The sequence below is a fragment of the Budorcas taxicolor genome, chromosome 25 (assembly GCF_023091745.1).
Source record: "Budorcas taxicolor isolate Tak-1 chromosome 25, Takin1.1, whole genome shotgun sequence".
NCBI lineage: Eukaryota > Metazoa > Chordata > Mammalia > Artiodactyla > Bovidae > Budorcas > Budorcas taxicolor.
Genome location: NC_068934.1, coordinates 48,021,099 through 48,048,540, shown reverse-complemented (window position 1 = coordinate 48,048,540; position 27,442 = coordinate 48,021,099). Strand labels below are relative to the sequence as shown.

General features: G+C 56.0%; 1 protein-coding gene across 1 annotated transcript in view; it reads right to left on the bottom strand.

Moving 5' to 3' along the window:
* Positions 1-27,442, bottom strand: part of ANO1 (anoctamin 1) — a 95,452-nt gene that overhangs the window by 18,186 nt on the left and 49,824 nt on the right. The window contains exons 12-21 of the mRNA XM_052661864.1: positions 15,018-15,100; positions 12,652-12,663; positions 11,985-12,056; positions 9,632-9,709; positions 8,591-8,665; positions 5,158-5,359; positions 4,895-5,006; positions 3,832-3,889; positions 1,854-1,954; positions 766-911 (exon numbers count right to left, since the gene is read on the bottom strand). Of these exons, the coding sequence (XP_052517824.1) occupies positions 766-911; positions 1,854-1,954; positions 3,832-3,889; positions 4,895-5,006; positions 5,158-5,359; positions 8,591-8,665; positions 9,632-9,709; positions 11,985-12,056; positions 12,652-12,663; positions 15,018-15,100 (939 nt within the window). The remainder of the gene's footprint in view (positions 1-765; positions 912-1,853; positions 1,955-3,831; positions 3,890-4,894; positions 5,007-5,157; positions 5,360-8,590; positions 8,666-9,631; positions 9,710-11,984; positions 12,057-12,651; positions 12,664-15,017; positions 15,101-27,442) is intronic.

The following is a 27,442-nucleotide window of genomic DNA, read 5'->3' as shown; positions in this document are numbered from 1 at the left end:
CGGCTTTCACAGAGCGTCAGTTCCACAGGAGAGACAGACAGAGGGGGAGCGAGAGAGTGCCAGGGACTAGAGATGTCAGCTGTGGGGAGAATCAGAGAGCAGGGCTGGGCTGCCCCGTCACACACTGTGGGAAGACCCCTCTGGCGGGGACGTTCTGAGCAGAGCCCTGGAGGAAAGGAGTGAGTGATGCACCAGGGGAGCAAATTCCAGGCAGGACGCAGCTGGTGCAAAGGCCCTGAGGTAGGCTTCTGCTCAAATGACTTCTACGCATTTGTGTAACAGGAGAGGGCTTCCCTGGTGGCTCAGCAGCAGAGAACCCGCCTGCAACGCAGGAGATGTGGGTTCCGTCCCTGGGTTGGGAAGACGCCCCGGAGAAGGAAATGACAGCCCACTCCAGTGTTCTTGCCTGGGAAATCCTACAGGCAGAGGAGCCTGGTGGGCTACAGTCCATGGGCTCACCAAGAGTTAGACACCAGTGAATGAACAACAGCAGCAACAACAGCAGGAAGGCCAGCGCAGCCCAGTAGGGGAGGGGAGGGGGGAGGTGGTGGCCGGGAGGCCCCATGTGGCTGCCATGTGGCCTCGGCTGGCTGGCTCTCTCTCTTGCCCCAGTCCCGGGACTCTTGGGCCACCCTGGGCACCGCCCGTCCTGAGACACAGCTGCAGGCGACACGGCTCAGTCCTAGGGGTGTCCCCTGGAGCCCTGGGGGGCCGCTGGCCCGTGTCCACCCTGCTCCGCCGCAGGAGGGCCCCCCCGTTACTCACTCATCTCCATGTACTCCGGGGTAAGGCCCGCGAAGGGCTCCAGCGTGTAGTCCACCTCGTACCGCTGCTTCTTCTTCGCGTGCTCGTCGTGGTCCGAGGGGCTCTGGTGCTTCAGCCTCAGATAGCGGATGAACTTCTTCATTTTCCTGGAGGACGCAAGGCGTCGCCTCGGTCAGGCTCCCAGGAAGGCGGGCTTGGGGGTGGCCCCTCCAGGCTGTTTTAAAGCCTGAACTGACGTGTCTGCAGTGACCACTCTGTTGACGGGCTGGCTCCTTTGCCCTCTCCCCCCGGGGGCACGCGGAGGGCAAGCCTCACCGCTTCGTTTGTGACATGAGCAGTGGTACCCAGACTTTTTGGCACCAGGGACTGGTTTTGTGGAGGATGATTTTTTCCCAGACTGGAGGTGGTTTCGGGACAATTCAAGTGCATTATATTTATTGTGCATTTTATTTCTAATTTCAGCTGCTGCTGATCTGACAGGAGGTACCAGTCCTTGGCTCTGAGGTTGGAGACCCCTGACAGAAGGAAAAGGAGACGGGGGAGGGCCCCAAGGTATCAGGGGTCTGGATGGGCCTGAGCAGACTTGGATGCCTTGGACCACGGGGGCTGGCACTTGGATTTGGGGGCACTTATCTATATCCTTTTCCAGTGAGTCGAAAAAGACACTGATGCCAGGAAAGATTAAGGGCTGGAGGAGAAGGGGATGACAGAGGACGAGACGGTGGGATGGCATCACTGACTCAATGGACAGGAGTTTGAGCAATCTCCAGGAGACGGTAGAGGACGGGGAAGCCCTGCGTGCTGCAGTCCATGGAGTCAAAAAGAGTCAGACACAACCGAGCGACTGAACAAAAACAACCTGTATCCTGCACCCTTGGCCATTTGGGAGAGGAGGTGTCACCTGGCCTTGTCCCTTTCCTCGTCCACCAGGCAGTCGCTCCTGCCCATCTTCCCCGGGTTCTCACCACCTCCCTGTTTCTGGTGCCCCACCCTGGCTGGTCCAGGCCCCACGTCGCCTGCCGCCCAGACCACTGGGAGGCCTGCCCCGCGCCTGTGCCCGCTGAGGCCCGAGGCCAGGGGCTACTCACGGGATGCCGATCTCAAACAGGTTGTTCTGGATCAGCTGCTTCCCCAGCATGATGATGCTCAGCTGGATGCAGAGTTCCATCAGGCAGCCCCCCGGGGCGCACTGCAAGAGAGGGTCGCATCAGCACCCACCGGCCCGCCCAGCCCCTTCGAGGGGAGGCCAGCCCTCGGCCCCGGGGCTGAGCTGTGTCCTCCATGTCCTGGCCCCTGGAGCCTCACAGCAGGACCTCACTTGTTAGCAGGGTCTTTGCAGACGTGACTGAGGGAAGACGCAGTTGTGATGGTATAGGGTGGGCCCTGCTCCAGTGGCCGGTGTCCTTTGAAGAACAGAAAACGCATGAGCGTACGGGAGCGGGGGGAGGAGGCCCCCTGAGATGGAGGCAGAGACTGGAGAGGCACGTCCATCGGCACAGGGACATCGAAGACGGTCAGTGGCAGAGAGAGCTGGGAGAGGCCTGGAGGAACCCTCCCTAGAACCTTCGGAAGGGGCACAACCCTGCTGACACTGTGATTTTGGACTCTGGCTTCCAGAACTGTGAGAGCTTAAAACTGCCGCCTTAAGAGACCTGGTCTATGGCGTCTTGTGACAGTGGCCCCTGGGGTTAGTACAGCCTGACCGACAGGCTGTCCGGGCTGGACCCAGGCCTGGAGACAGAGCCCATCGGCAGGGGGTGGGCAGCGGTCTCACAGGCTGGGGCCCGTGCAGCTGGGAAGCCACACGGTGAGGCAGCCGGCCACCCGTTAGGCCTAAAGCCCTGTCCCCGGGGGGCTTGTACCGCCATAGGCTGGTGGGGGCGGGGGCGTAAGCAGGCAGACAGAAGCTTAACTTGTCCAAGTGGTGGGAACTAAGGGACCCTGGGTGACATTCCAGGGCACAGGTGACCCTCTTTGAGTCCTGGGCCAAACTTCATATACCAAAAATTGCCAAAAAATTTATCTGGAAGAGCCACCATCTCATTAAAAAAATAAAGGTGCTCTACACTTTATTCGGCTTTCCTGATGGCGCAGAGGTTAAAGTATCTGTCTCCAATGAGGGAGACCTGGGTTCGATCCCTGGGTTGGGAAGATCCCCTGGAGAAGGAAATGGCAACCTACTCTAGTATTCTTGTCTGGAGAATCCCATGGACAGAGAAGCCTGGTGGGCCACAGTCCATGGGGTCACAAAGAGTCGGACACGACTGAGCGACTTCACATGCTTTATTCTATTTCACGAAGACATTTCCCCTGGCTTCTCCAAGAGTTAGAGAGCTTGACAGGGTGTCGCCCTACGTAAAAGATGCGTCAGGCAGTGGGGGTGTGCTTGGAGGGCTTTTCACAAACATCCGTTACTGCGGATGAGGCCTTGGAATGTTGGGGCCAGCACTCAGCTGGCTGAAGCTCTCGACTTCACCCCAGGCAGCCAGGTCACCCAGTACCTAATCCTCTCCACCGTTTCACACGATCTTATCAGGAAGGCCTTTCTTTCTCAATAAAATGAATTATTCTGGGAATTGCAAAAGCCGAGTAGTTCGCGTGAGACCTGAGATGGGCCTTGAAGTCTGGCTTGGTCTGATGGAGCCAGTGGAACAAGTTTGGGGGCCAGGACTCAGACGCACACACTAGACTCACAGTGGCTGAGCGGCTGAGCAGAAGCCAAAGACCACCAGCATTATGATTGGTGGGGCAAGAGATGAGCATTTCAGTGTTGAGGTAAAAGAACTGTAATTGAGTTTTTTTTTTTTTTTTCTCACTAGTCCACCATAACCAAAGAGAAAAACATTCAAGGTCTTACAGAAAAAGAAGAAGAAGGAAAGAAAAGGGTGTAATTTTTTTGGTTTCCATGACCCTGAAGAGACATTCTACTTTTAAGGTGACACTATATGGACACGCCACAGAAGACTAAAGCCCACCCCAGCAGCTGGATAACAGAGCAGGGGTCTCGCGGGCTGGGAACTGAGGTGTGCTGTGTGAACAGAGGTGAGAAAGCAGAGCAGGACCTACCTCTTCCATCCGGAAAGATCGGAAAATGTACACATAGTCGCCCGGGCGTCCGACAAACCTGCAATGATGGGGGTCAGTTAGAGAGGGCCGAGTGGGCCCTGGGAGGCCCTGAAGGTGGGAGCTGGGCCGCGTCGTGGGTCCCCAGGTCGGAGCGCTAGGGTCTCACAGGCTTTCTCCCTGCCCGCTTCATCTAAGAACCGACCACAGTGGCTTTCTGTTGGTTGAATATTCATGTGATTCCCAAGCCTGCAGGTGGGTAAGAAGACGTGGCTTCAACAGGAAACCAAGAAGCCGAAGGGTGGATGGAGGGAAGGGAGCCCAGGAGGGGAGAAGGCAAAGGCAAAGGAGTCTGAGCCCAGATGTTGTCATGCCCACCACAGCAGGGTCTCGCAGCCATGCTGGGGACCGCAGACAGGCCGGAGTGGGGCTGGTCCCAGAGGCTGCCTCTCAGTTCCCTGTGGGGTGTGTGGCTGAGGGTCGTCTGAGAGCCTGCTCCATTGCTGCGGGTGCTCTCAGGGGGGCCTGGGCACCTTGGCCCAGCTCTGGGACCCTGGGATGTAAATCGCATGATGCTGAGGATGGAGACTCTGGGAGGGGTTCTGGGATCTGACCAGCCAGGCTCTGGCGGGGGCGGGGACAGTGGGGAGTCGTGGTGGGTGGGCCACAGGCCCCTAGAAATCCAGGACAGCTCCAGAGGGTCAGGGTGTGGGGTTCACTCCACCACTGGCCCAGAACACCAGTGGCTGCCCTTTCATACCTTCTCTGGCAGCCCTCACCTCCCCAGTGTGGGAGCCCCTGGAACTGGCTGCCTGGAGCCCCTGCTGTCTGGAGTCCCCAGCGCCTGGGGTCCCTCCTCCCGAGGGTCCCTGCCCCCTGGGGGCCCCGCAGGAGCCAGGCCTTTGCCCGACTGCAGCAGCAGCTGGAGCTCACTGACTGCTCTGCCTTGGGCCTGGGTGCCTCCTGCCTGTAGGGAGTCAGGGGTGGGGGGCGGGAAGCCTTCTATCGGACGGGCAGGCACGAGCTAGGGAAGGCGGTGTGTCTGAGTCACCAAAGCAGCCCCTACCGGCCTTTGAAGAAAGCCACGTAGAAGATGGGGGTGTAGGAGTTGACGAACTTGAGCAGGAAAGCCTTGAAGATCAGCCTCTCCTCAAAGCTCTTCTCCGTCTTTGGAACCTCTAGAGGGAGTGAGAGGCAAGCCGCTGAGCCACTGCCCTGGTCCAGGCGGGTCACTTCACTTGACCATCAGAGGGGCTGAGCGACCAGCCCAGGGCCCCACGGCAGGCAATGTGCGGCCGCCTGGCTCTGGGGCTCGGCCAGGGAGCTCACCTATCTTGGTGAGCCATCTGGCTATGCAGCCGTACACCTCGTCCAGGAGGATGATGACCACCAGGTTGATGATGACTGCAGTGGCCGTGACCGTGACCCGGATGTTGGACCGCACGGACGGGGAGGAGTTCATGGCCAAGGCAGCGGCCGTGGAGATTCTGTAGATGATGACGCCGAGGACGATGGCGAACGTCACGGCAATCTGTGGAGGGAGGAGGGACACCGTCGGCTGGACCACACCCTCTGGCTCCCTGGGCCCTGCTGTCCCCCACCTGGGAGCGCTTCAGCTTCAAAACAATGACAGGCGTTTCTTGTCACCCACTAGATGCCAAGGGCTTTACTGGTGTTAATGTCACAGATGAGTGAGGGGCCAGATTCTGTTTTACAGAAGAGGAGACTGATGCTCAGAGAGGTTGGGTAACCAGGCCAGGTCACCCAGCACACGAGCTGGGGCTTTCCTGGCGGGTGCACCACGCCTGGAGTGCACGGCTCTGCAGCTGCCTGCTGTGAGAACCAGGACTGCCTTGCCCACTGTCCCCAAGAGGATGGCTGCAACCCCAGTAACTGGCTTGTGCGCTGGCAGGCTGACTCTGGGGTGGGCTTTGCCCCAGCCTGGGTGACCCCGAGTGGAAGCAGTGACATTCTCGATGCTGTTGTGGGAGGCAGGTGGGGCATGTGGTGGTCTGGTCTCCCTGGCAGTGCTGCAGGCCTGCCTGGGTCAGATGGATGGGGTCCCTTCTCCTGATCTCTCCAGAAGACCTCCACACCCCTCCAGCTCATCCCCCATCTTGCCAAACCCACCGTTGCCCCAGAACGTTTCCTAAAGCTTGGACTGGCGGCTGCTTGAGAGACAGGGGTGGGCACTGGCTAGGATGATGAGTCTGTTCTGCATGGAGCTGTCTGTCTGCCTGCCCAGACTCCTCTTCCTTACCCTCAAAAGCCCTGACTCACCTGGGAAGACCCTGTCTGCACCCTGTCCTGCCCTAAGGGTGAGGACGCCTGCGCATTCCAGTCCTGAGGCAGTCCTGAGGGTGGAGGGCGGCTGTGCAGGGCCGTCACCCAAGCCCAACTGCACCGTGCCCTCTGCGTACCCTGGGCCCTGCGTCTCCCTTTCATGGAGGGTGTGCAGGGGACCTGCCCTTGCCGAGACGGCCCCTCGTGGCTCCCAGGACAGCCCTGGAGGGCAGGGGCTGCGCTGTGTGCCTCCAGGATGCAGCTTGGCAGGGCTCTGCCTGCTTCACCCCAGAGAAAGGCCACAGTGGTGGGGATCTCAGGATGCTCCTATTTTAAATTTCCGGCTAGTGACTCCACTGCTGCCCACACCTGTGAGCAACTGAATGGCGACCACACCCGCCCAGGGAGCGTCTGCACCCCACACCACACCCCGAAGAACGGGCTGCCCTGTGGAGAGGTGTGGGTACCACTCCTGCCAGCTCCCGGAATGAGGGCTTTCCTGGAAACTCCCATGCCCCTGCCAAGAGGCCCCACCCCACGCCCAGGGGAAGCATTGCCCTGGGCTTGGAGATGCCCCTCCTGCCTTGTGTGGAGGTGTAGACGGGGCACTGGGCCTGCAGAGACTCAGCAAGGTGCCCCTTTCCCTGCTGGTGTCCCCCCATGACCACCCTATAGCGGTGTCCCCTCCTGGGTGCAATGCCCGCTCTGGAATGAAAGGGCCTCAGGGCCGGGGTTTGGATGCAGTGTTCACATGGGCACCTTCGGGACCAGGAGCATGGGGGCACCTGGTAGGTGGTCAGCTGCTATTTGTTCAGAGAATGAAGCTCCTGTGTCCAGGACAAGACTGATTCATCTGTCATGGGGACCCCAGTCCCTCAAGGTCTGCTGGTTCCCTCACCACTATCCTGCCTTTGCTGGGAATGACACTGTGCCCATTTCCCAGTCTCTGTGTAGACAGGGCTGGCCAGCACAATGCAAGCACAGGTGTGGGCAGCCCTGTGGCAAAGCACTTTCAAAGAGGGGCTGCCTCCACTGGCATCCATCTTCTTCCCCTTTATGCCTGGAAAGTGGAGGTGATGTTGGAGGTGGGGCAGTCATGTTGTGACCAAGAGGATACAGGCAGAGACCAGAGAAGTCAGTGCCTGTTGGAATCATGAAAGTGCTGGGCCAGCCCTCCACTGCCTACACCTTGATTCTTATTACGTGAGAAACTCAAAACTCCCTGAAGACTATTCACAGAAGTGACATGTAACCTGAGGGCCCCTGTCCAAACTTGCCGTGGTGCAGAAGAGCCCACAGCCTCCCACCTCCTCCATCCCTGTGCTGGACCTTCTGATTCTTCTCTGCCAGGAGGGGCTGAACCTTGGTGCCTGAGTCCCATTTCCTGTACCCCGTCCCCTGCTGGGGAGCTCTGGCAATGCTGTGGGCAGGGCCCACATTGTCCTAGGTGCCCTCAGCACCACTCGTGTGTCTGGGACACGTGTCCCAGCGCTGGGCCCACTGCCACTGGAGTCATCTGCAGGCCCAGGAGCCCTGCGCACAGCGGCTCCACAGTCCTGGGGGCCCCACTATGGGTTTCTTCATATCAGCGATGTCCTTCTCAACAGTGTGCAAGACTGTGAGAGGAAGCCGAGTCCTCGCTCTGCTTCTAACTACTCAGCTTAGAGGGCCTCAGCTGCCGCCCCTGACACCCAGTGGAAAAACAAGCCCACCTGCATGTCTCCAAGTTCATGGAGAATAGCGAGGGCCTCAGGGTGGACGGCCAGCCTGGCATACGGCCTGCGGAGAGGGAGAGACCTCTGGCCTCTGTGTCCTCGCCAGCAGGTGGGGGGGGGGGTGGGGACAGGTGGGTGTGAGCCCCTCAGGCCACTGGGCACAGCCCAACCTTCGGTCCACAGCGGCCATGAGGGCCCCCCACAGGGTCAGGGGCTAAGACCCTAACCTAAAATTCCAGGGATGGATGAGGGGATGGTCATTTCTACAGAGACCACAGCTGGCGCTGACCTGTTGGGGAACATGGGCTGAGGCCTTCCAGGGACGTGGCCCAATCACCTGGGCGTTAAAGCCTCCAAAGAGAGCTGGCCATGTGTTGCTGGTTTATTCAAACCCACAGGGTCCGGATGAATCCGGCATCACGGACCAGTCCTGACTGTTGTCCTGTCTCTATATTATTCATTTCGTGGCCTTCTTTAAAACCCCTCCGTTTTGTCCTGAATAATACCTGTGAACTCCTGGGTGTGAATGACAAGTTACCTACATGTGTCACTCTCAGAACAAAAGATGTGTGTCAGGGACTATCCCCCAGGTGTAGGGAGCCCCGGGGGTCACTGTAGAACCCTGGCCCCTTCCCATTTTAGGGTGGAATCCCCCCACCCCTGCCTGCCTGGGATGAAGACAACTGCCACGTGGACGGCTGACCCCATCCAGGTAAACGCCGCCTGCCTTGGTACACGGTCCCCCTCGGCCTCCCGGGACTCACCATGAAGATGATAGAGACCAAATTGGTGAAGTAGGCGGGGAACCGGTCTCTCCAGGTCAGCTTCACCTTGTCCGTCTACAACACGAAACAGGGCTGGGTCAGCAGTGGGGACCATCCTGGTGGACAGGTGTGGTGTGTGAGTGTGTGTGTGTGCACGCGCACATGTGAGTGTGGGCGTGAACAACGTGGACCACAGAAACACGGTGGGAAAACACAAAAACCCTGCAGGTGATGAATGAATGCAAACATCCAGGCTTTATCCCTGATGAAAGGATGCTATGAAATGACAGGAAAAATACTTGTCTACAAATGTGAGTCTTCTCTGTACAAGGTGTGATGGCGCCAGAGGCTTTTCTAATTGAGACGCTCAGACTGCCTCCCCCCATTCCGGGAGAAGCCCGGCCTCCGTCTCCTGGCTGAAAGTCTCATCTGCACGGCAAGAAGATCTAAGCTGTTTTCCTCCGCCACCCAGACCATAATAGTTATTTTCCTTTGCAGAGCAAGTTGAGACAAGCCACCAGCACTACGAGTTCAAACGCTGCCCGCCGCGTAGCAACGGCGGTCGGTGGGGACACACGGCCCCAAAGGCTCTGGCGCAGGGACTGCGGAGTCTGGAGGGACTGAAATAGATGCTTGTCACTAACCTGGGATGTTTCTAGAATGGGGTGGATCTTTAACGCCAAAAAAAAAAAAAAATGCATGGATGAGGTCAAAGAATGCTGGCAGGCCTGACCCCCGAGGCCACGCATTCCAGGGAAGGTGGCATGCATGTTAATGAGACCAGGGACCGCTGGCAGGCAGCTGTGGCAGGCACGATTCACAAGCCCCAGAGACAGCCGAGCTCCCGCCCACGACCCCACAATGGCCATGCAGAGACACCTCGACACGTCACAGCCCGAGGGTGCGGAGGAAGGCAAAGGAGCGTGGATGTGGATGTTAACACGATAATACAGCAGTCAAGAGTCGGCTGAGGAGACACAATGAACTTTGGTTCATCTGCACACACTGAAGACGCGCGACGCCCGATGACACGACATGTACCAATTTCACCCCCGCCATGGCGGTCTTAACCCTCTGCCTCCACTTGTTTGTGGGCTCCTCCGGAAGGTGCCGGCGCTTCTGGGGCGGGTGGAGGGAACAAGAGAGCACCGTGGGGTGAGACCGCGGCCCAGGTCCCCGTTGCCCCCCGGGGAAGCCAGTGCCTCCCTGGCTGTGTGGCTGCTGGGGCTGAGTCAGGCTCTGGGCGTCTTAAACCCATCGGGGACGGCAGAGATCCACATTCTGAAAGAGCGTGTGCATGCTAAGTCACTTCAGTCGTGACCCACTCTGTGACCCTGTGGACCGTAGCCTGCCAGGCTCCTCCGTCCAAAGGCTTCTCCAGGCAAGAACACTAGAGTGGGTTGCCGTGTCCTCCTCCAGCGGATTTTCCCAAGCCAGGGCTCGAACCCGCATCCCCTGTATTGGCAGGTGGGTTCTCTCCCACTAGTGCCACCTGGGAAGCCCATTCTAAAACAGAGGCTGCAGTGAGGTAGTGGAAACAGCCTGGAAGCTTGGCGGGTTCCGCGGGGCCCCCTCGCCAGACGGCGACCGTAGTTCAGACGGTGCATCTTATGCAGACGCGGGTTACCCTGCGCATTTGACACCGACGTGCAGGAAGCCACACTCTGCATCCTAACACCCATGAAAGGGGGGATCTCTTATTTTCCCCCTAAACGAATTTGGTGCCATAGTCAGGGGAAAAAATTAAAACCATTAAGTTGGGAGACAGTGAAACGGTGGAAAAAAATCAAGGGTATGGCCCCCTGGAGGCCTTCAGGGCCTGAGGTCACCATCGGAGGCCGGCGAAAATGAACCCCAACCTTTCCTGCTCTTGTGGTCAGAGAGCTCGGGTCCAAGCCAAAAGCCAGGTGACAGGGAATTGGGGCAGTGCTCCCGGCACGGCGCAGAGCTCGGGTTTGGGGGAGCCTCTGACTTCAGTGGATGTGATGTGGGCCGCTAAGCCCCTTTTCCCTTAGGAAGAGGTGCAACCTCATCCTCGCTCACACTAGGAGGGGCCGCCGTAGAACTGTGGGGTGGGCTGCCTGGGGGTGCAGATGGCACACCTCAGGTGGGGTGCAATGGCCCTCAGCGGAGGCCTGGGGGCTTCAGAGGAGCAGCACCTACGCCTCTCCCTTTAGGAGGGGAGCCGCAGCCTGGGGAGAGGGCGCTGACGGAGCTGTGGGGTCAAAGGCACAAGGCGGCTGCTCCAAGGGCAACGGGCACGCAATGGGCAGACGTTCCGATGGGTTAAATGAAAAGACGGTCTCCTCATCATGGTGAAGGCTCATGCTTTTGTGGTTATTTCCTCTGCACCCCCGGTCCCGCTTGGACTCTGAGTTCAAGGACGTGCACCCGCTTTCTGGCTGCGGGGGGCTGAGCTGGGCTCTCTTTCTGCTATGGGAGCTGGGGTCTGAGAACAGGTTATGCTGCATCCACTTTGCCCACCCCCTGTGGGGGGATTGTGGTAACTGGAACCCCTGGCCACGTTGTACCAGCAACTCTGTCCATGGAACACAATGGTAAGAAAAGACAAAGGCAGGGGTTTGCGCTGGTCGCTCCCAGAGGCCAAGGAACGCCAGGGTCTGGAAAGACCACTCTGCCCTTGTTCCCGTCCCTACAGCGACTGACCTTCCAGCCTCAGGGAGAGGTTGACAAGGGCCTGGGGGCTCTTGCCCCATGTCATATAAAAAAATACCCTCCGATACAAAGAACAGCCGAGCATCCCTAGAGGGCCGTGAGAGCATGACTGTGAACGTGACTGCCAATTTAAACGAGAGGTTCTGGGGAGAAGGGAGGGCATTTATCGCAGACTAAGGAAAGGTGGCGGCCTCAGGAGGATCACAAAAACACTGCTTTCTCGTTCTCGGCCTCTACGCGTGAGGCAAGGAGCTGGCCATCCGCTCAGGGGCCCTGTTGGGGCAAACCCTTCCATCCATCAGTCAATGCAGAGCATGAGGGCTGGACAAGACCATCCAGAGCAAGAAAAGCTGCAAAACCACTTGGTTTTCTTGATGTTGAGGTGTTGGCTGAAGTTTGAGGTCACCCTCAGGACAGCAGGGGGAGGCTGACCTCTGGCAGGGTTTGGCAAATCTCCCCCCAACCCCTGCCTGTTTTTATAAATAAAGTTTTATTGGAACACGGCCAGACACATTTCACCTGTTGCCTATGGTCGTTCTCCCCCCACAATGGCAGCGTCGCTGTGACAGAGGCAGGGAGGGCCTGAACATGTACTCTCTGCCCCTATCTGGGGGCCGCCCCCTCCATCAGCACAGCATGTGCTGACCCCTGGCCTGTAATGCTGATGGACATACAATGCTTCACTGCTGGGAAAGGCAACTGGCAGCGGCCACCATACCTCTTTGTTTTTGGATTCTTTCCTAAGAGACTTCTCCAGAACTCGGGCTTCATATTCGGCTCTGGGATGGTCCTGTGAAAGAAACCAAGTCAGCGAGGAGTCTTGTGAACTGCGAGTCTGCGACCCTTAACAGGAGCACGTGTGGCAAATTCACCCCTGCCATTCCCTCGGGGTACCCGTTGGGGCCAGTTCCTGTTTGCACCATTTCCCATTCAGAGCTCCCTGAATGAGGTTCATCCAGGTTTCTCCCCCTTGTTGGGAAGCCCAGCCCACTGGGAAGGCCACAGAGTCAGGCTCCGTGGTCCTGGAGGTGGGTCAGTCTGCGCTAGGCTACAGCCTGTCCTGCAGCCCACTCTGAACACCCAGCCGTGAACTGGCCCCTGGGGACATCCCATCAGGAGCCGCGGGGTCAGAAGAGATGGCAGTTAAGTGTCAGCAAGCGTGGGCAGACCAGAGGCACCGGGCCTCAGGGGAGCCCAGAGCAGGTCAGCGAAGGGCACTGGAACAGAAGAACAGGGGTTAAGAGAGACCCGGAGGTGGGGGAGGAAGCAGAGACCCCTGCCCGCCGTGGAAGAGGTACGGGGACCCACTCAGCAGAAACAGATAGAGCAGGTGTGCCAGAAGGTCCCTTTCCCAGGAGACAGACGAGTGACAAAAAATTCCAAACCTTGACAGCCTCCTTCCGGGAACCAGAAATGTAAAACAAAAACAAAAAGATTTCATTACTTGTGTTTTTTTTTTTAAGAAAAAAGTCCTCTTAGAGGTGATAGTCTTAAAAAAGTGGGATGAAGGCAGATGGACATGGGTGGACAAGGAGAGCTTGCCAAAGGCTGATGCCACCCTAGGGTGACTGCGTGTGTTACTGTTTCTGCAGGTGGAGTGTTCTAGGCGTTCCTGATGGTGTGCTGGGCTGAACTGTCTTAGACTCAGGGGAGGAGACTCAGGCCAGATGGCTGGGCACAGGCTTCCTTCTGCTCCGAGAGCAGACACTTGGGGTTCATGTCATGGAGGGGCTAGCCCTCTGTCTCAGGTGACCAGCCCCAGAAGAGGCCCTACCCAGTGTGGGGGGCTCACTCTCGGGGACTCATTCACGCCCCTCGGGGCCCACGTCCACCACTCTGATCACCACCCCACTACCTAGTGCCTGAGTCATCAGGGTGAAGACTTCATGGGACAGGTTCCCAACAGGTTGAACTGTCCCAACCCCAAGGATGTCATGAAAAGCACATTCTCAGTCTATCCCAAATTAGTAAGATGACACTAACCCTATTTGAATCTATTGAATCTGCTCTGGCAGAGAGCTGACCTGGGGCCCTCCACGGGGGATGGAGCACCTGTCCCATGCCTATCTCTGCACCTAAGGAGACCCGTGTCTCGCTGGCCTGTCAGCCTTGGCCCCGCCGTTTGTGAAACAGCAGGATGAGACCTGCTGCCGGAAGAGGCTGAACCTGGAGGCGGGAGGCCAGCTGGGGGCACTCACAGCTGTCGGACCCCCCTCAAAGTGCTCTGTACCTGCTGACCTACCAAGACCCCCTCAAACTCTACTCTTCCACCCCTGTTTGTGAGGACATGAGGCACAGAAAGGGTAAGCAACTTGCCCCAGGTCACACAGCAAGGGTGATGCTGAAACAGGACAACCTGGTCCTGGAGGTCATCTTGGCACCACGAAGCTGGTGCCTCTTCCAGCAAACTAGCGCCCGTGTCTGTCAGCTCAGAACCCACACAGCTACACAGTTGACTGAAGAGTGATCTACCAACTCAGTCCTGGAGGTGGCACGTGTGTGGGGACATACAATAATGAGTGAAGTCGCTCAGTTGTGTCCGACTCTTTGTAACCCCATGGACTGTAGCCTGCCAGGCTCCTGCGTCCATGGAATTTTCCTGGCAAGGATACTGGAGTGGGTTGCCATTTCCTTCTCCAGGGGATTTTTCTGACCCAGGATTCGAACCGGAGTCTCCCACACTGCAGGCAGACTCTCTACCATCTGAGCCACCAGGAAGGCCTAATATATGTGAAGTGAAGTCGCTCGGTTGTGTCCGACTCTTTGTGACCCCATGGACTGTAGCCTACCAGGATCCTCTGTCCATGGGATTTTCCAGGCAATAGTACTGGAGTGGATTGCCATTTCCTTCTCCAGGAGATCTTCCCAACCCAGGGATTGAACCCGGGTCTCCCGCATTGTAGACAGACGCTTTAGTGTCTGAGCCACAGGGAAGTCCAATATATAATAACAGGGATATATTAATATATAATATAGTAACAGAGATATTTAAAGAGATGATGAAAGAGGCTTTCACATTACAGTGAAAATGCACGAGTGGTTTCTTTTTAAAAGAGCTGAGCAAAAGATTCCGTAACACGAAGCCATGGTCAGCATGGCCAAACCTAATGGCTCTCCTGTTCGGGGGATCTTGTTCCTTTTCATTCCCTCTCATCCCACAGGGATTCTGCTGGAGCTGGCAATTCAGGATGGGGCAGCAGCAAAGCGTCTCCTGAGCAACCCCAGGGAAGGGGGCTCACCCACCACTTCAGTGGCCGTTCAACTTGGAATGCCCCTCTCCTGGCACACAAAGGTGCCCAGCACGTGGCTTCCCTCTGTCAGTGAAGGATCAGCCCCACATCTTGGCCACGCCTGACTGCAGGCTGACAGCTGGCTCCGGGAATCGCAGGTTTGGCACTCAGGGTGAAGGCTCATGGCTGCCTCTGGGGACTCAACCTCGTGGGTTGCAGCCACCCCCTCCCCAGACCCGTGGTGCAGCTCCCAGACTGGATGAGATCAGTGTGGTGAGCCTTGGCCTACGTCCCCGACCACATTTCTGGGTGGTGTGTCCGTGTGAGCATGGAGATTTAAAACACTAGAGCGGACACTGAGCAGTCACCCTGGCAACCGCGGGGGATTCAGACATCAGGGACATGAACTGAGAAACAGACAGGGAGCTGCCTCGCCTGGACTTTACGACCTAGTGAGCTCCCCTTCCGAAAGGAACGGGGTGGGGGAGGACACAGGGGGCGCAGCTGCTAAGCCCACTCACCTCCTCCTCCTCGAAGCCTGTGAGGTCCCAGCGGTAATTGAGCCGCATCTGTTTCCGCTTCCAGTGCTCCATGAAGGTGGCAGCTAAGGGCAGAGAGGAGAACCAGGTGGTTAGGGGCTCAGAAGCCCCATGATACTGGGTGACATGAAAGCATTCTCCCCTCCTGTACCATTTGGAGGGTGAGGGCAACAAGTACTGGACCAATATTAAACTGTTCAGTTCTCCCACTGACTCTGAAAGGCAGGGATGGTCTATTGCTCATTTTACAGATGATGAAGATGGAGGTACAGGGAATCTGAGTCCCAGGCAAGCTTACTGTGCCAGCCGGTGAGGGGCCTGGGCAGGATGGTCTCAGAACTCGTGTTCTTGACCATCCTGCTCCATTGATCTTGGGGACCCCAAGTCACAGGAAGGGGTCCTGAGATCAGGAAGAGTACAGGGTGAGCCAAGGCCACTCACTCAAGCTTCAAGCCCTACAGGTGCCCTGCCTGCTGAACTGTGCTCCTAGGTGCTACGCCCTGCCTCGTATTCCCAACAGAGTAAGCACAGTCCAAATGCCACCTACTCCAGGAAGCCTCTCATCAATTCCCTTAGTGACAGGAGAAAACCAGCTCTTCCTGGGACCTTTCATGCTTATGGTGCCCGTGCCACCTTCCCTTATAACTCCTGTCCCATGTCCTGTGGCCTCTCTGGGGTGTGTGGGCAGGGATGGGGTCTCGGCCTCTGGGTCCTCCACAGAAAGCCCAGTGTCTGGCACAAACAAGTGCCTCACGGTTGCTCACTGAATGCACAAAGGGCTTGTAAGAGCACACACTTGCACCTTGGGACACCACTGACTGAATCATTCTTTGTTAATGCTTCCACCCAACACCGGAAAGTCAGCAGAGTCTGGGTGCTGGAGGAATGATACGAGTGACCATAACGGTAACTAGAGCTCTGGATTCTTGAGCTGTTACGCGGTAGGCACTGTTCAAAGAGCCTGAATACATGAAGTATTCAGTGCAGTTCAGGCCCTCAGTCGTGTCTGACTCTTTGCGACCCCATGGACGGCAGCACGCCAGGCCTCCCTGTGCTTCACTATCTCCCAGAGTTTGCGCAAATTCATGTCTATCGAGTTGATAATGCCATCCAACTGTCTTGGCATTAATCTCATTTAAACCTCACAGTGATCTTTGGAGGGAGATGCTATAACGTACTGCCTTTTACAGATGAGGAAACTGAAGCTCAGAGGAATTAAATGACCTGTATGATGAATGGTGGTGTCAAGACAGAAACGCAGCAAGAACTTCCATGCAAATTCCCTGGTGTCATTCTTCACTAGGAAAGACGCAGGCTTTGGACCTGGCAATAAGTAGGCATGAATCTGACTCATTCCCTGGTTCAGAGAACGTGCCCACCCATTAAGGTGAGGTGAGAACAGTTTTGCACATATTTGCATATAATGGGTAAACGTCAAGCATCAGCTACCACCCCAGCCAGGTCCAGCCAGGAGACAGGAACCTCTTAGGTCTTTAGGACTGGGGTAATTTCATCCTGGGACTTGGCCACATAGATAGCGGAAGAGCTGAGACAACAAGCAGGGGATGGTGAGACCACCCAGAGATCAGCAACTGCAAGAAGCTGCTGCCAATTTAGGGGCGGCGGGACAATGGGAGCTAGTGTTACCAGGGCCAGACACTGGAGCTGCCCAGAAGCAGCCAGGATCACGGAGGGAGGGGCTTTCCGGTGGGAGTTAGAGCCACCAAGGGAAGGCAAAGCCTCTGCCAGAGATGTTCCTGGAAGCACGGAGAGAGAAGGAGAAATACCCTGGTTTCTCCCCCGCCTCACTTCTTCGGATCCCCATCGGGGCCTCCCATTGGCCGAGAGCAAGGGAGCCTGGGAAATGTAGTTCCCTGAGACACAAGTGCTCTCTCAGCAGAGGCATCGTGGTGGCGGGGACTCCGGGAGGAAGCATGTGGCCGGTGGGACAGGCCTATCGGCAGCCTCCTGAGAAGGAATGTGTGAGGATGTCTCCTTCCGCCTCTCAGTGTGTCCTTGGCTCACTGTGGCAGAGGGCCCTGGTCGGGGCCCATTCCCATACCCCCTCCAGTTCTGGAAGGCCTGCCTCTCCTTCACTGTGTTTTGACAGCTGTGTCTCTCTGGCTTCTGCCTGCGCATGGCAAGGCCTCCTTTGCAACCTTGGGCTGAGCTGGGGAGGAGGGCTGGCTCTTTGCCCCTGCCCCCGCCCTCCCCCATGCCTCCCGGTTCCCAGGCTCACCGACCCCCACCTCTGCCTCCTAGACCTCTGCTCTTTCCACTCACCAGCCTGCAGTGTGGTAACCCCCACCTTTTAATGAGGACTCAGCCTACACCAGGCTCTGTGCTAGTGACTTACCAACATCAAGAACCCTCAAAACAATGCGATGCACTCGAGAATGATTTCCAGTCACACCTTTACACGTGAGGACAGAGGCTCAGAGGATTGCATGCTTTGCCCAAGGTCGACTGCAGGTTAACAGCAGGAGTGGGGTTTGAACTGACTTCTACTTGACCCCAGAGTCTACCCTTAACCATTATATTGACTGACCTTCTGCATGTTTAACGTTCTTTAAAGGAGTAACAATTGTAGTTGTAAGTCTGATGGTTACAGCAAAAGTTGTATTGCCATTTTATGGATGAGGAGACGAAGTCACCGACAGGGTAAGTAATTTGACCAAGGTCCTACAGTTAGGCAGCTGGTATTGAAACCCAGGCATTCTTGCTAGAATGTTACTGGTAAATGTCTTCAGACAGATACAAAGGCCCTCTCCCAGGAGTATTTGGAGTTTGACCAGGACCAAGGCTGGACCTGAGGCCACAACCTGGTAGCCAAGGAGTCGGTGCCTAGACAGCCTTGTTGGCCTCAGCTATGTTTAGGAAATGCAGATATTTTATATTAATCGTGGGCTTCTCGTCTCTCCTTTAAAAGTCTGAAGCCTCCTTAGCCAAGGTTTGGGCATGCCTTCTCTGCTGGGCTGCAGACCACACCATGCTCTATTGCCTGGGCGGACTGCATGGTGCTGAGTTTGTCACACTTCTGCTCTGGAGCAAAGAGGTGGGGCTGCGATGTTCAGGCTTGGCCAGCGGCATGAGCAATGGGAAGGCCCACACCAAGCTGGAGGCAGCCCCAAGATCTCAGTTCATAATCAGGCATGGTGAGCAGTGTGAAAAACCACCTGCTACTGGGCCAGACCTGATACAGTGCGTGCAGAACTGTGGACGGAGGTTCGTGACATTGTACAGGAGGCAGAGATCAAGACCATCTCTGAGAAAAAGAAGTGCCAAAAGGCAAAACAGTTGTCTGAAGAGGCCTTACAAATAGCTGTGAAAAGAAGAGAAGTGAAAGGCAAAGGAGAAAAGGAAAGAAATACCCATTTGAATGCAGAATTCCAAAGAATAGCAAGGAGAGATAAGAAAGCCTTCCTCAGCGATCAATGCAAAGAAATAGAGGAAAACAATAGAATGGGAAAGACGAGAGATCTCTTCAAGAAAATTAAAGAGACTAAGGGAACATTTCATGCAAAGATGGGCTCAATAAAGGACAGAAATGGTATGGACCTAACAGAAGCAGAAGATGTTAAGAAGAGGTGGCAAGAATACATAGAAGAATGATACAAAAAAGATCTTCATGACCCGGATAATCACCATGGTGTGACCACTCACCTAGAGCCAGATATCTTGGATGTGAAATCAAGTGGGCCTTAGGAAGCATCACTACGAACAAAGCTAGTGGAGGTGATGGAATTCCAGTTGAGCTGTTTCAGATCTTGAAAGATGATGCTGTGAAAGTGCTGCCCTCAATATGCCAGCAAATTTGGAAAACTCAGCAGTGGCCACAGGACTGGAAAAGGTCAGTTTTCATTCCAACCCCAAACAAGGGCAATGCCAAAGAATGTTCAAACTACCACACAATTGCATTCATCTCACATGCTAGTAAAGTAATGCTCAAAATTCTCTAAGCCAGGCTTCAACAGTAAGTGAACCGTGAACTTCCAGATGTTCAAACTGGATTTAGAAAAGGCAGAGGAACTAGAGATCAAGTTGCCAACATCCGTTGGATCATAAAAAAAAAGCAAGAGAGTTCCAGAAAAACATCTACATCTGCTTTATTGACTACCCCAAAGCCTTTGACTGTGTGGATCACAAAAAACTGGAAAATTCTGCAAGACATGGGAATGCCAGACCACCTAACCTGCCTCTTGAGAAATCTGTATGCAGGTCAGGAGGCAACAGTTAGAACTGAACATGGAACAACAGACTGGTTCCAAATTGGGAAAGGAGTACGTCGACACTGTATATTGTCACCCTGCTTATTTAACTTCTGTGCAGAGTACATCATGAGAAATGCTGGGCTGGATGAAGCACAAGCTGGAATCAAGATTGCAGGGAGAAATATCAATAACCTCAGATATGCAGATGACACCACCCTTATGGCAGAAAGGGAAGAACTAAAGAGCCTCTTGATGAAAGTGAAAGAGGAGAGTGAAAGAGTTGGCTTAAAGCTCAACATTCAGAAAACTAAGATCATGGCATCTGGTCCCATCACTTCATGGCAAATAGATGGGGAAACAGTGGAAACAGTGGCAGACTTCATTTTTTCGGACTCCAAAATCACTGCAGATGGTGACTGCAGCCAGGAAATTAAAAGACGCTTGCTCCTTGGAAGAAAAGTTATGACCAACCTAGACAGCATATTAAAAAGCAGAGACATTACTTTGCCAACAAAGGTCTGTCTAGTCAAAGCTATGGTTTTTCCAGTAGTCATGTATGGATGTGAGAGTTGGACTATAAAGAAAACTGAGCGCCGAAGAATTGGTGCTTTTGAACTGTGGTGTTGGAGAAGACTCTTGAGAGTCCCTTGGACTGCAAGGAGATCTAACCAATCCATCCTAGAGGAAATCAGTCCTGAATATTCATTGGAAGGATTGATGCTGAAGCTGAAACTCCAATACTTTGGCCACCTGTTGCGAAGAACTGACTCATTTGAAAAGACCCTGATGCTGGGAAAGATTGAAGGCAGAAGGAGAAGAGGACGACAGAGGATGAGACAGTTGGATGGCATCACCGATTCAATGGACATGAGTTTGAGTAAACTTTGGGAGCTGGTGATGGACGGGGAGGCCTGGTGCGCTGCAGTCCATGAGATCTCAAAGAGCTGGACACAACTGAGTGACTGAACTGAACTGAACTGGGCTGGGCTGGGCTGGGCAGAGGTGGGAAGTAAGATGAGAGCGCTTCCTTTGCAGCTGTGTCCCAGCAGCCCTCCCTCTCTACGGCAGCTGTGTGGACACCTGTGGGTCCTGCTGAGCTCCCATCCCTTCCTTTCGAGGGGCCCAGTGATGGTCTCCTACATCACACAGACGTAACTCGATGTCTGCGTCAGGTGCTGGGTGTGCTGGGCGACCTCCTTGCATCCAGCCTGCAAGCCCTTTGCACAGATGGGTAAACTGAGACCCCGAGGAGTCAGGTGATTGGTTAATACACAGCAGAAACCTGGGTCTAGGACTTCTCCCCACAAGATTGGCTGGGATTAGGTGCGTGGCTTCCCACCCACATGAGCACAAGCCATGTGCCAAACGTGGTCAAGGCTACTAAAGACAAGAAGAGAGGCCCTCGACTTCAGGAGCCACACAAGGGGGCCGAGGAAACAAGTTCACATCCCTAAATCCAAGCCCAGAAGGCAGTGCAACACAAAAGACAAGCAGTGAAGCGCGAACCCAGGCCAGGGTGCGAGCAGGTGGCTGAGTTTCTTCCTGCAAACGTCTTAACGAGAGGCATTAGGTAAAACACGTTCTCGTAGAGGAGCCCAGAGGTGGCAGGCGAGCGACGGACACTGGGTCTTCCTTGGATAGAAGCAGGTGTGGGCTTGGCCCGGGATCGCCCCCCACCCGCCAGCCTCAGTCTCTGCGTGTGTACCATGGGCTTGATAACAGTGCCCGCTATGCGGCCTCGGGTGGGGCATCCACGTGCTGAGGGCTGGACAGAGGAGCGGCCCTATGACCTGGCCCACCTGCTGGATCTCACCACCTCTCATTAAGATGCTGACACAGGGTTGGTCCTGTATATACAAAGCATCCAGAATATTTACACACACATCCATCACAGAGGCAGAAAGCAGACTGGTGGCTATCAGGGATGGGGGCAGGGTGAGGAGGACAGACTGCTAAACGGGCACTGGGTCTCCACCCGGGGGTGCTGGTGAGGCTGGCTTGGCGTAGGAAGGTGTCAAATGCCCTGTACAGGGCACTTAAGACAGTTAATTTACATCATGTGAATTTCACCTCAGTTAGAAAGCAAAACACGGAACGATGGGCGCAGATCCTGCTTATGTGTTTAAATTCCCTGCCGCACACTGGGGCTGCAAAGAAAATGGACCAGAAAGACACACCGGGCAAGCTGTCCATTTCCCCCAGGGGTTTTCAGACTGTGGGCTGTATTGGAACCCCCACGGCAGGGGCCTGCCCAAATACATACTCCGGGCACCACGCTGACCCCGAGTCTGCATCCTGTGCGAGCTCTGGGGCTGGCCCTGTGCACACACGCGTCTGGACACGCTGACCTACCCACCGTCTGCCCTCCCTTCCACCCACCTCTCTATCCCACGTTCCAGCTACCCCGTGTCTCTGGTTCGGCTCTCCTCCCAGGCCACATCCCATCCCACCTCCCTTGGGCCCTGCTTGAACTGTCCAAACTGCCTTCACTCCTAGGCCTAACCCTAATTCCCGTTTCTGACGTCTCCGTGGCTGGCTGCTGGCCCCCCTTCCTGAGACCCTCCTCCCCTGAAGCACGGCCACTGACATAAGGACGATCTTGGACGCATCATTAAATGCTCCTGGTTCCGCCCTCCCACTGTCTTTTTTGCAGGATATTTCCTTTTTTTTTGGCCGTGCCTTGCGGCACGTGGAATCTAGTTCCCCCACCAGGGATCAAACCCGCACCCCTTGCAGTGGCAGCCCAGTTCTAACCACTGGACCACCAGGGAAGTCCCCTACCCATTGTCTTCTGCTGGGACATCATGGCCGCTCAAGCTGCCGTGGGAATCTCAGAGGCCATGGAGGGAAGGCTCTGACCGAAGCTGGGTGCTTCTGCAGCCGCCCAGAGAACGGCGCCGTTTCCCCTGTGAGGCCCAAGCTGCTTGTGGGCCGGGGGTCTCGACTTCTGAACCTGGATCAGGCACTCCTGAGCCACCAGGGCGCCGGAGCAGGCAGGGCGCACCCTTCTTAAAGTGCAGTCCCCGAGAGCAGAGAACAGCTTCACCAACCTCTGGCTCCTGACAGTGCACGTTCTCCGCACGTGGAGAGCAGGGATGGGTCTCCTTGGGCTACAGGGACCAGGCGACGGTGTGAACCTGCCTGTCAGCCCACAGGGGAGCTGGGGGCTCCCACCTGCACAAAGGCCCTGACCCTTCATGGTCTCACTGATTCTACTTATTCAATCCCCTGAACAAGTGTCCGCTCACAAACCTGCTGCTGGCCTTTGAATTCCAGCAGAGATTAAGTCTCTCTCTGTTTCCGCCCCGCTCGGATGACTCAGCCGGTGACCTGCCAACTGCATTCAGAGCCTCGGGCGCAGACCCCGGGAGGGGTTTCAACCACACCTGTCATTCCACTGACGCTGGGACCATCTCTTTACAGCTCCTTGCAGGCGGGCTCAAATCCAATAACCCGCTTTGTTCTGCCTGGAACTGACAAGCCTTGAAAACCCCATTATTATGCTGTAATTTCAGAAAATTGATCCTGGTGCGAACAGCTAAATGGAGCTCAAAGTTGCTTCGTCTTGACACTTTACTGGAGGTTTTGAACTGTTATAAATCCCAGGCAGTGGAGTGCTCAGCCAAAGCACAGGGTTCCAGGACCAGCGGGTCACCCCCTTGGGCAAGCTAGACCCCATGGCGGAGCAGAAACAAGATGGAAACAGCTGCCACAGCGACTCCTGGGGCAGCGACCCAGCCCTGCCAACGGCAGAAACAGGTTTGGGGTCGCTCTCTGTCACTGAGCGAGAAGAAACATTCACAGCTGGAGGTCAGGAAAAGAAAGGACACAGTGGGAGAAGAAACACCAGTGCGAAAATGATCCTTTAGAGGGTAATGAACAAGTAACTGAATAAGGGATTAAAAAAAAAAAAAAACCCTACTCTACAATGGCAAGCTTGCTGCTAATTACACTTGACAGCAAGTGTGAAAGGCCTGGGGACAGAGGGACTGTGTCTCCTCCACCCTGCAGGCAGGGGCGGGGAGTCAGCGGGCACCTCCTAGCCCAGCAGGCCCTTTCCTGTTGATTTTGTCTTGATTTATAATAAACTCCTCTTTCCCTGAGTGCTTCCTGGGAGCGGTTTGGCTTTTTTGCTCCCCCTCACCCCCGCCCCAAAAGGGAACATGTAGACCGAACTTGCCCTTGACAGACAGGCACCTTTGTGGTCTCCCACAGTGGAAGTGGAGCTGGAGGAAGGGGGTGGACAGTGGAAGCACAGACTTGCTCGTTTCCCTGAATCTTGGATAGAGGAGGATGCAGCCGGCTGTGTTTCTTCCAAGGATGGGGCTGCTGGTGAGTGCTGGCCGGCACCTTTGAGGGTATGAGGTGGTGCTGCTTTGCGCACAGTACGTGCTCAATAAACAAGTTTGCTGTGAGCAAGCTGGCTTCATGGAGAGTGCACAAAATCCAACCAGCTCCTTGCCATGCTGGTGGGCTGAACAGCATTGCTGCCTGTCTGCCCCTCACCACTGGCTTGCGGTAAATCTCTGCTTTCCCAGGAGGTCACGGAAGGGGCGGGGAAATATCTGGACAGAGAGGCGAGACCAGGGCATTAGCTTGGACCATGGAGGCAGGCGGGCCAGGGCATGGATCTGTCATGTCTGTTATGAATCTATTAGCTGTGTGCTCTCAGGCAAGTCACTTAACCTCTCTGTGCTCCCATGTCCTCATCAGAGAATAACAGGGTTTCTCTCCAGGGCTGTTGTGGGGACCAGTGAACTCTGTGTGACCCTCTGGAGGGGGAAGGGAGCCTGACTGCCTGGAGGGAGGGAGGGAAGCTAGTCCAGGCAAGAGAATGAATTTAAGGTCGTGCTGCCAGGAATAAGGGCATACGTTAGCCAGAGCTGGTTGGTACCACTGGCAAAGGGAGCGGAGCCCAGGGGTCACATGTGTGGGGCTGGGGAGCCCGACTGCCGGGGTTCAAGGTCTTGCCTCTTCACCCTGAAAAAAAGGTTTGGTGATGCTGCACCACAGGGCAACTGGGATCTTAGTTCCCAACCACGGATCGAACCTGTGCCCCTGCATTGGAAGCGTAGTGTCTTAAGCACTGGGCCGCCAGGGAAGTCCCTTGCCTCTGCCTCTTGTTAGCTTGTGTCACCCTGGGAAAGTTGCCTCAATGGTTCATCTGCTAAATGGAGGAGCAGAGCCTGTTTTTCTCTAACAGTCCCTGGGAGAATGAATGAGTCTCCATACACAAGAGGCTCAGAACAGTGCCCGACACGCAGTAGCACCAGCCAGCTGAAGCCAGTGTTGTTACAATTCACAGAGGCCCGCAGGCACAAGGTGAGAGGTTAGGTCTGAGCTCCAGTCTCACAGGGTCTATCTAGGCCGTTTTCACATTTCCAAAAAGCAAGCGCCCACCAATCGGATGTAACAGCTAGCACAATGTGACAACTAGCACCAGGCACAGCCCTAAGACACCACAAGGCGCGACTCATTCGACCTTCCCAACCACTCTCTGAGGTGGGTTGGGTCACTAGCTCCATTTCACAAGTGGAGGAGCTGGGGCCTGGAGAGGTGGAGCAACCTGCCTGAGGGCCACACAGCTGTTAGGGGACCAAGCTGAGGTTTGAGCCTGAGTCTGGCCAGTGGCTGGCGCTGTTACCCTCTGACGAGCCATCCTGGCACACAGCCAACCCAGCTGGGCATTGAATTGGACCAAACCACCCAGCCCACAGCTGCGCAGGTGGACCCCACTGTGTGCCTGTTGCAGGGCCAGCCACCCCACCCTGGAGCAGGGGAACTGGGAGACTTTGTGCTCAGATAGGAGGTTCTCCAGCCTCAGCTCAGAGCTGCCCAGGCCCTGATCAGAGAAGAAGGGAGCCCATCAGAGATTTTGAGGAAAGTCATGGAGGCTGGTGATGAGCAGAGGGCAGTGGGCAAGGGATGGGGAATGGTTCTGATGGACACAGTGCCCAAAGAGACAGGAATGGACAGGGGAGGGCACAGGCTCGGGCTCAGTGGAGCCCCATTTTCTTCACCTGTGAAATGAGGACAACTTCTCAGCTGCGGGGATGCAGTGGAATGAAGGACAAGGAGCATCAGGCCCCATGCCAGACACAGATCAGCTCAGTGACTGATGGCCATCAATCCTGCATTTATAGTCAGACTGATCCCAGAATTAATCATCAGAGCTAGGGTGTGGGGTCAGGAATGTTCTCATAAGCCACCTTGAACCACACACAGACGGCACTTCCCCATGTTCTGCAGCAGCCTTGGCAAGGAGTCCTTCGACCTCAGCTTGATTTGACCTCACCTTCCTGGAATGAGGTGCTCACCACCTGTCAACCCAGCCTGGTCCAGCACTCTCTGTTGGAAATCTCTCCCTTACCCTGAGTTGGTGACCTGTGACTCTCATTTTCGGCCTCGTTGGGAGGACCAGCCTGTGCCATGATGACTGAGTTCATGGTTAAGCTATGCCTGGAGCTCCCCAGAGCCTGGGGGAGGGACGGTTCTGGTATCTCTATTACCTGAGTGTCCACGGGCTACAGGCTATTGCTGAGCCAATGAGGGAGGGACAAGTCTCACCCTAGCCTCTTCCCAAACAACCAGGGCACTGACTAACCGGGCCTTCTCAGACTCAGGGTGACCGCACAGGAAGGCGCTCTGAGGACCACGCTCATTCTGTGGGTGCAGCACCCAGGCGTGTCCTGCAGGTGACAGGGAAGGTGTGTGACACGCTAGGATTCGCTGAGACATGGGCAGTGGCCAGAATCCAGCCGAGCTCTCAGGGCTCCTGGAGCAAGACCACCCCTGGGGCTGACCATGGAAGGTCATTCTTGAAGCTGGAAATGGAGTGATTAGTGTCCAAATGGCTTGTGACTTTATCGGCTCCCAGGCTCTCAGCTGAAGCGAGCTCCGATTGGAGGAGGAGACGTTTGCAGAGGAGAAGGACAGAGAGCCTGTAAGCCACGTGCTGCCCAGAGATGCTTGCAGAGGTGAATGTGTCTGGGCCGCAGCAGGTGGATGGCAAGCAGGGGATCCTCTGGGCCACGGGTCATGCCCAGGTGGGCAGGATGCGGGGTGATGTTCATGTGGGATGGGGGGGTGTCATTTGTACCCCTCGACCTCCAAGTGACACCTGCTTGGCCAAGCCCAAGGCATCTCCTTAGCTCACAATAAGGCAGGCAGGAGAGCCCTTTGGGATGGTCAGTCTCCTCCGTTGGGGGCCCTCAGTTTGGAGAAGCAGTTCCCAGGCATCTGGGCAGGACAGTGGGAACAGACGGGGGACTGCTGGGGAGCTCAGCACAGGGAAGGAGGGGGTGAGAGGCCCTAACTGCTTCTCTTGCGTGTCCCCACAGTCTTCCTTGCTGCTCTGTCTGCTCTCATGGAAACCGGCTTCACGCTGTCACCCGCGGGCGGGTGAGCGTCCACCTTAGAGCTCGGGTGGCAGTGAAAGCCCCCTGCCGCCCCCGTCAGAGCCGGGTCAGCCTCCTTCCACCACCTCCCCAGCTGCCCTGTGCATCAGTCACCGTCTCCGACACAAGTTTAAGATGAGAAAAACTCTGACACAGCAGAGGCCGCGCTGGCTCCTTAGTCCGCCCGGTGAACATGAAGTCCCCTGGGGCCCGTGCTGGCCTCCGGGGTCCCGCCTGCTCCCTGCACCTGCAGGCTCCTCCAACAGGCCTGCAGCCTCGCCACAGGGCCTCTGCACTGCTATGTCCTCCTGTAGGCTGGGTGAAGGCAGTGGACACAGCGGTTTTCACCTCCTATGGTTTCCCCAGAGCCCAGAACAGACACTTAACTAAATACCAGTTGGTACACGCCCTACACACCAGGCACATCTACCCGGTCTCACACTCCTGCAGTGTGGCAGGCAGCCGCGCCAGTGGTTCGCGGTCACAAGGGCAAGACTGTTTATTGAGAGTCAGCCATGTACGTGCTGAGTGTTGGCTGAGATTTTGTGCCCGCTGTAAAGATCCTTATCCCACACCCATTTTACAGGCGAGGAAGCTGAGGGCTGAATGACAGGATGGGGCAGTGGTAGGGCTGCACTGGAGTCCCCTGGGGGTGTGAAAGTGCACACATGGACCAACCGGACGGGTGTCCTTGAATGACCTTCCAGTGGCTTGGGCGCTGAGCACCGTATGTTCACGCCGGCTCTTGGGTCACCTGGAGACCACAGTAGGCATTGGCTTGGCCACCACCCAGGCCGAT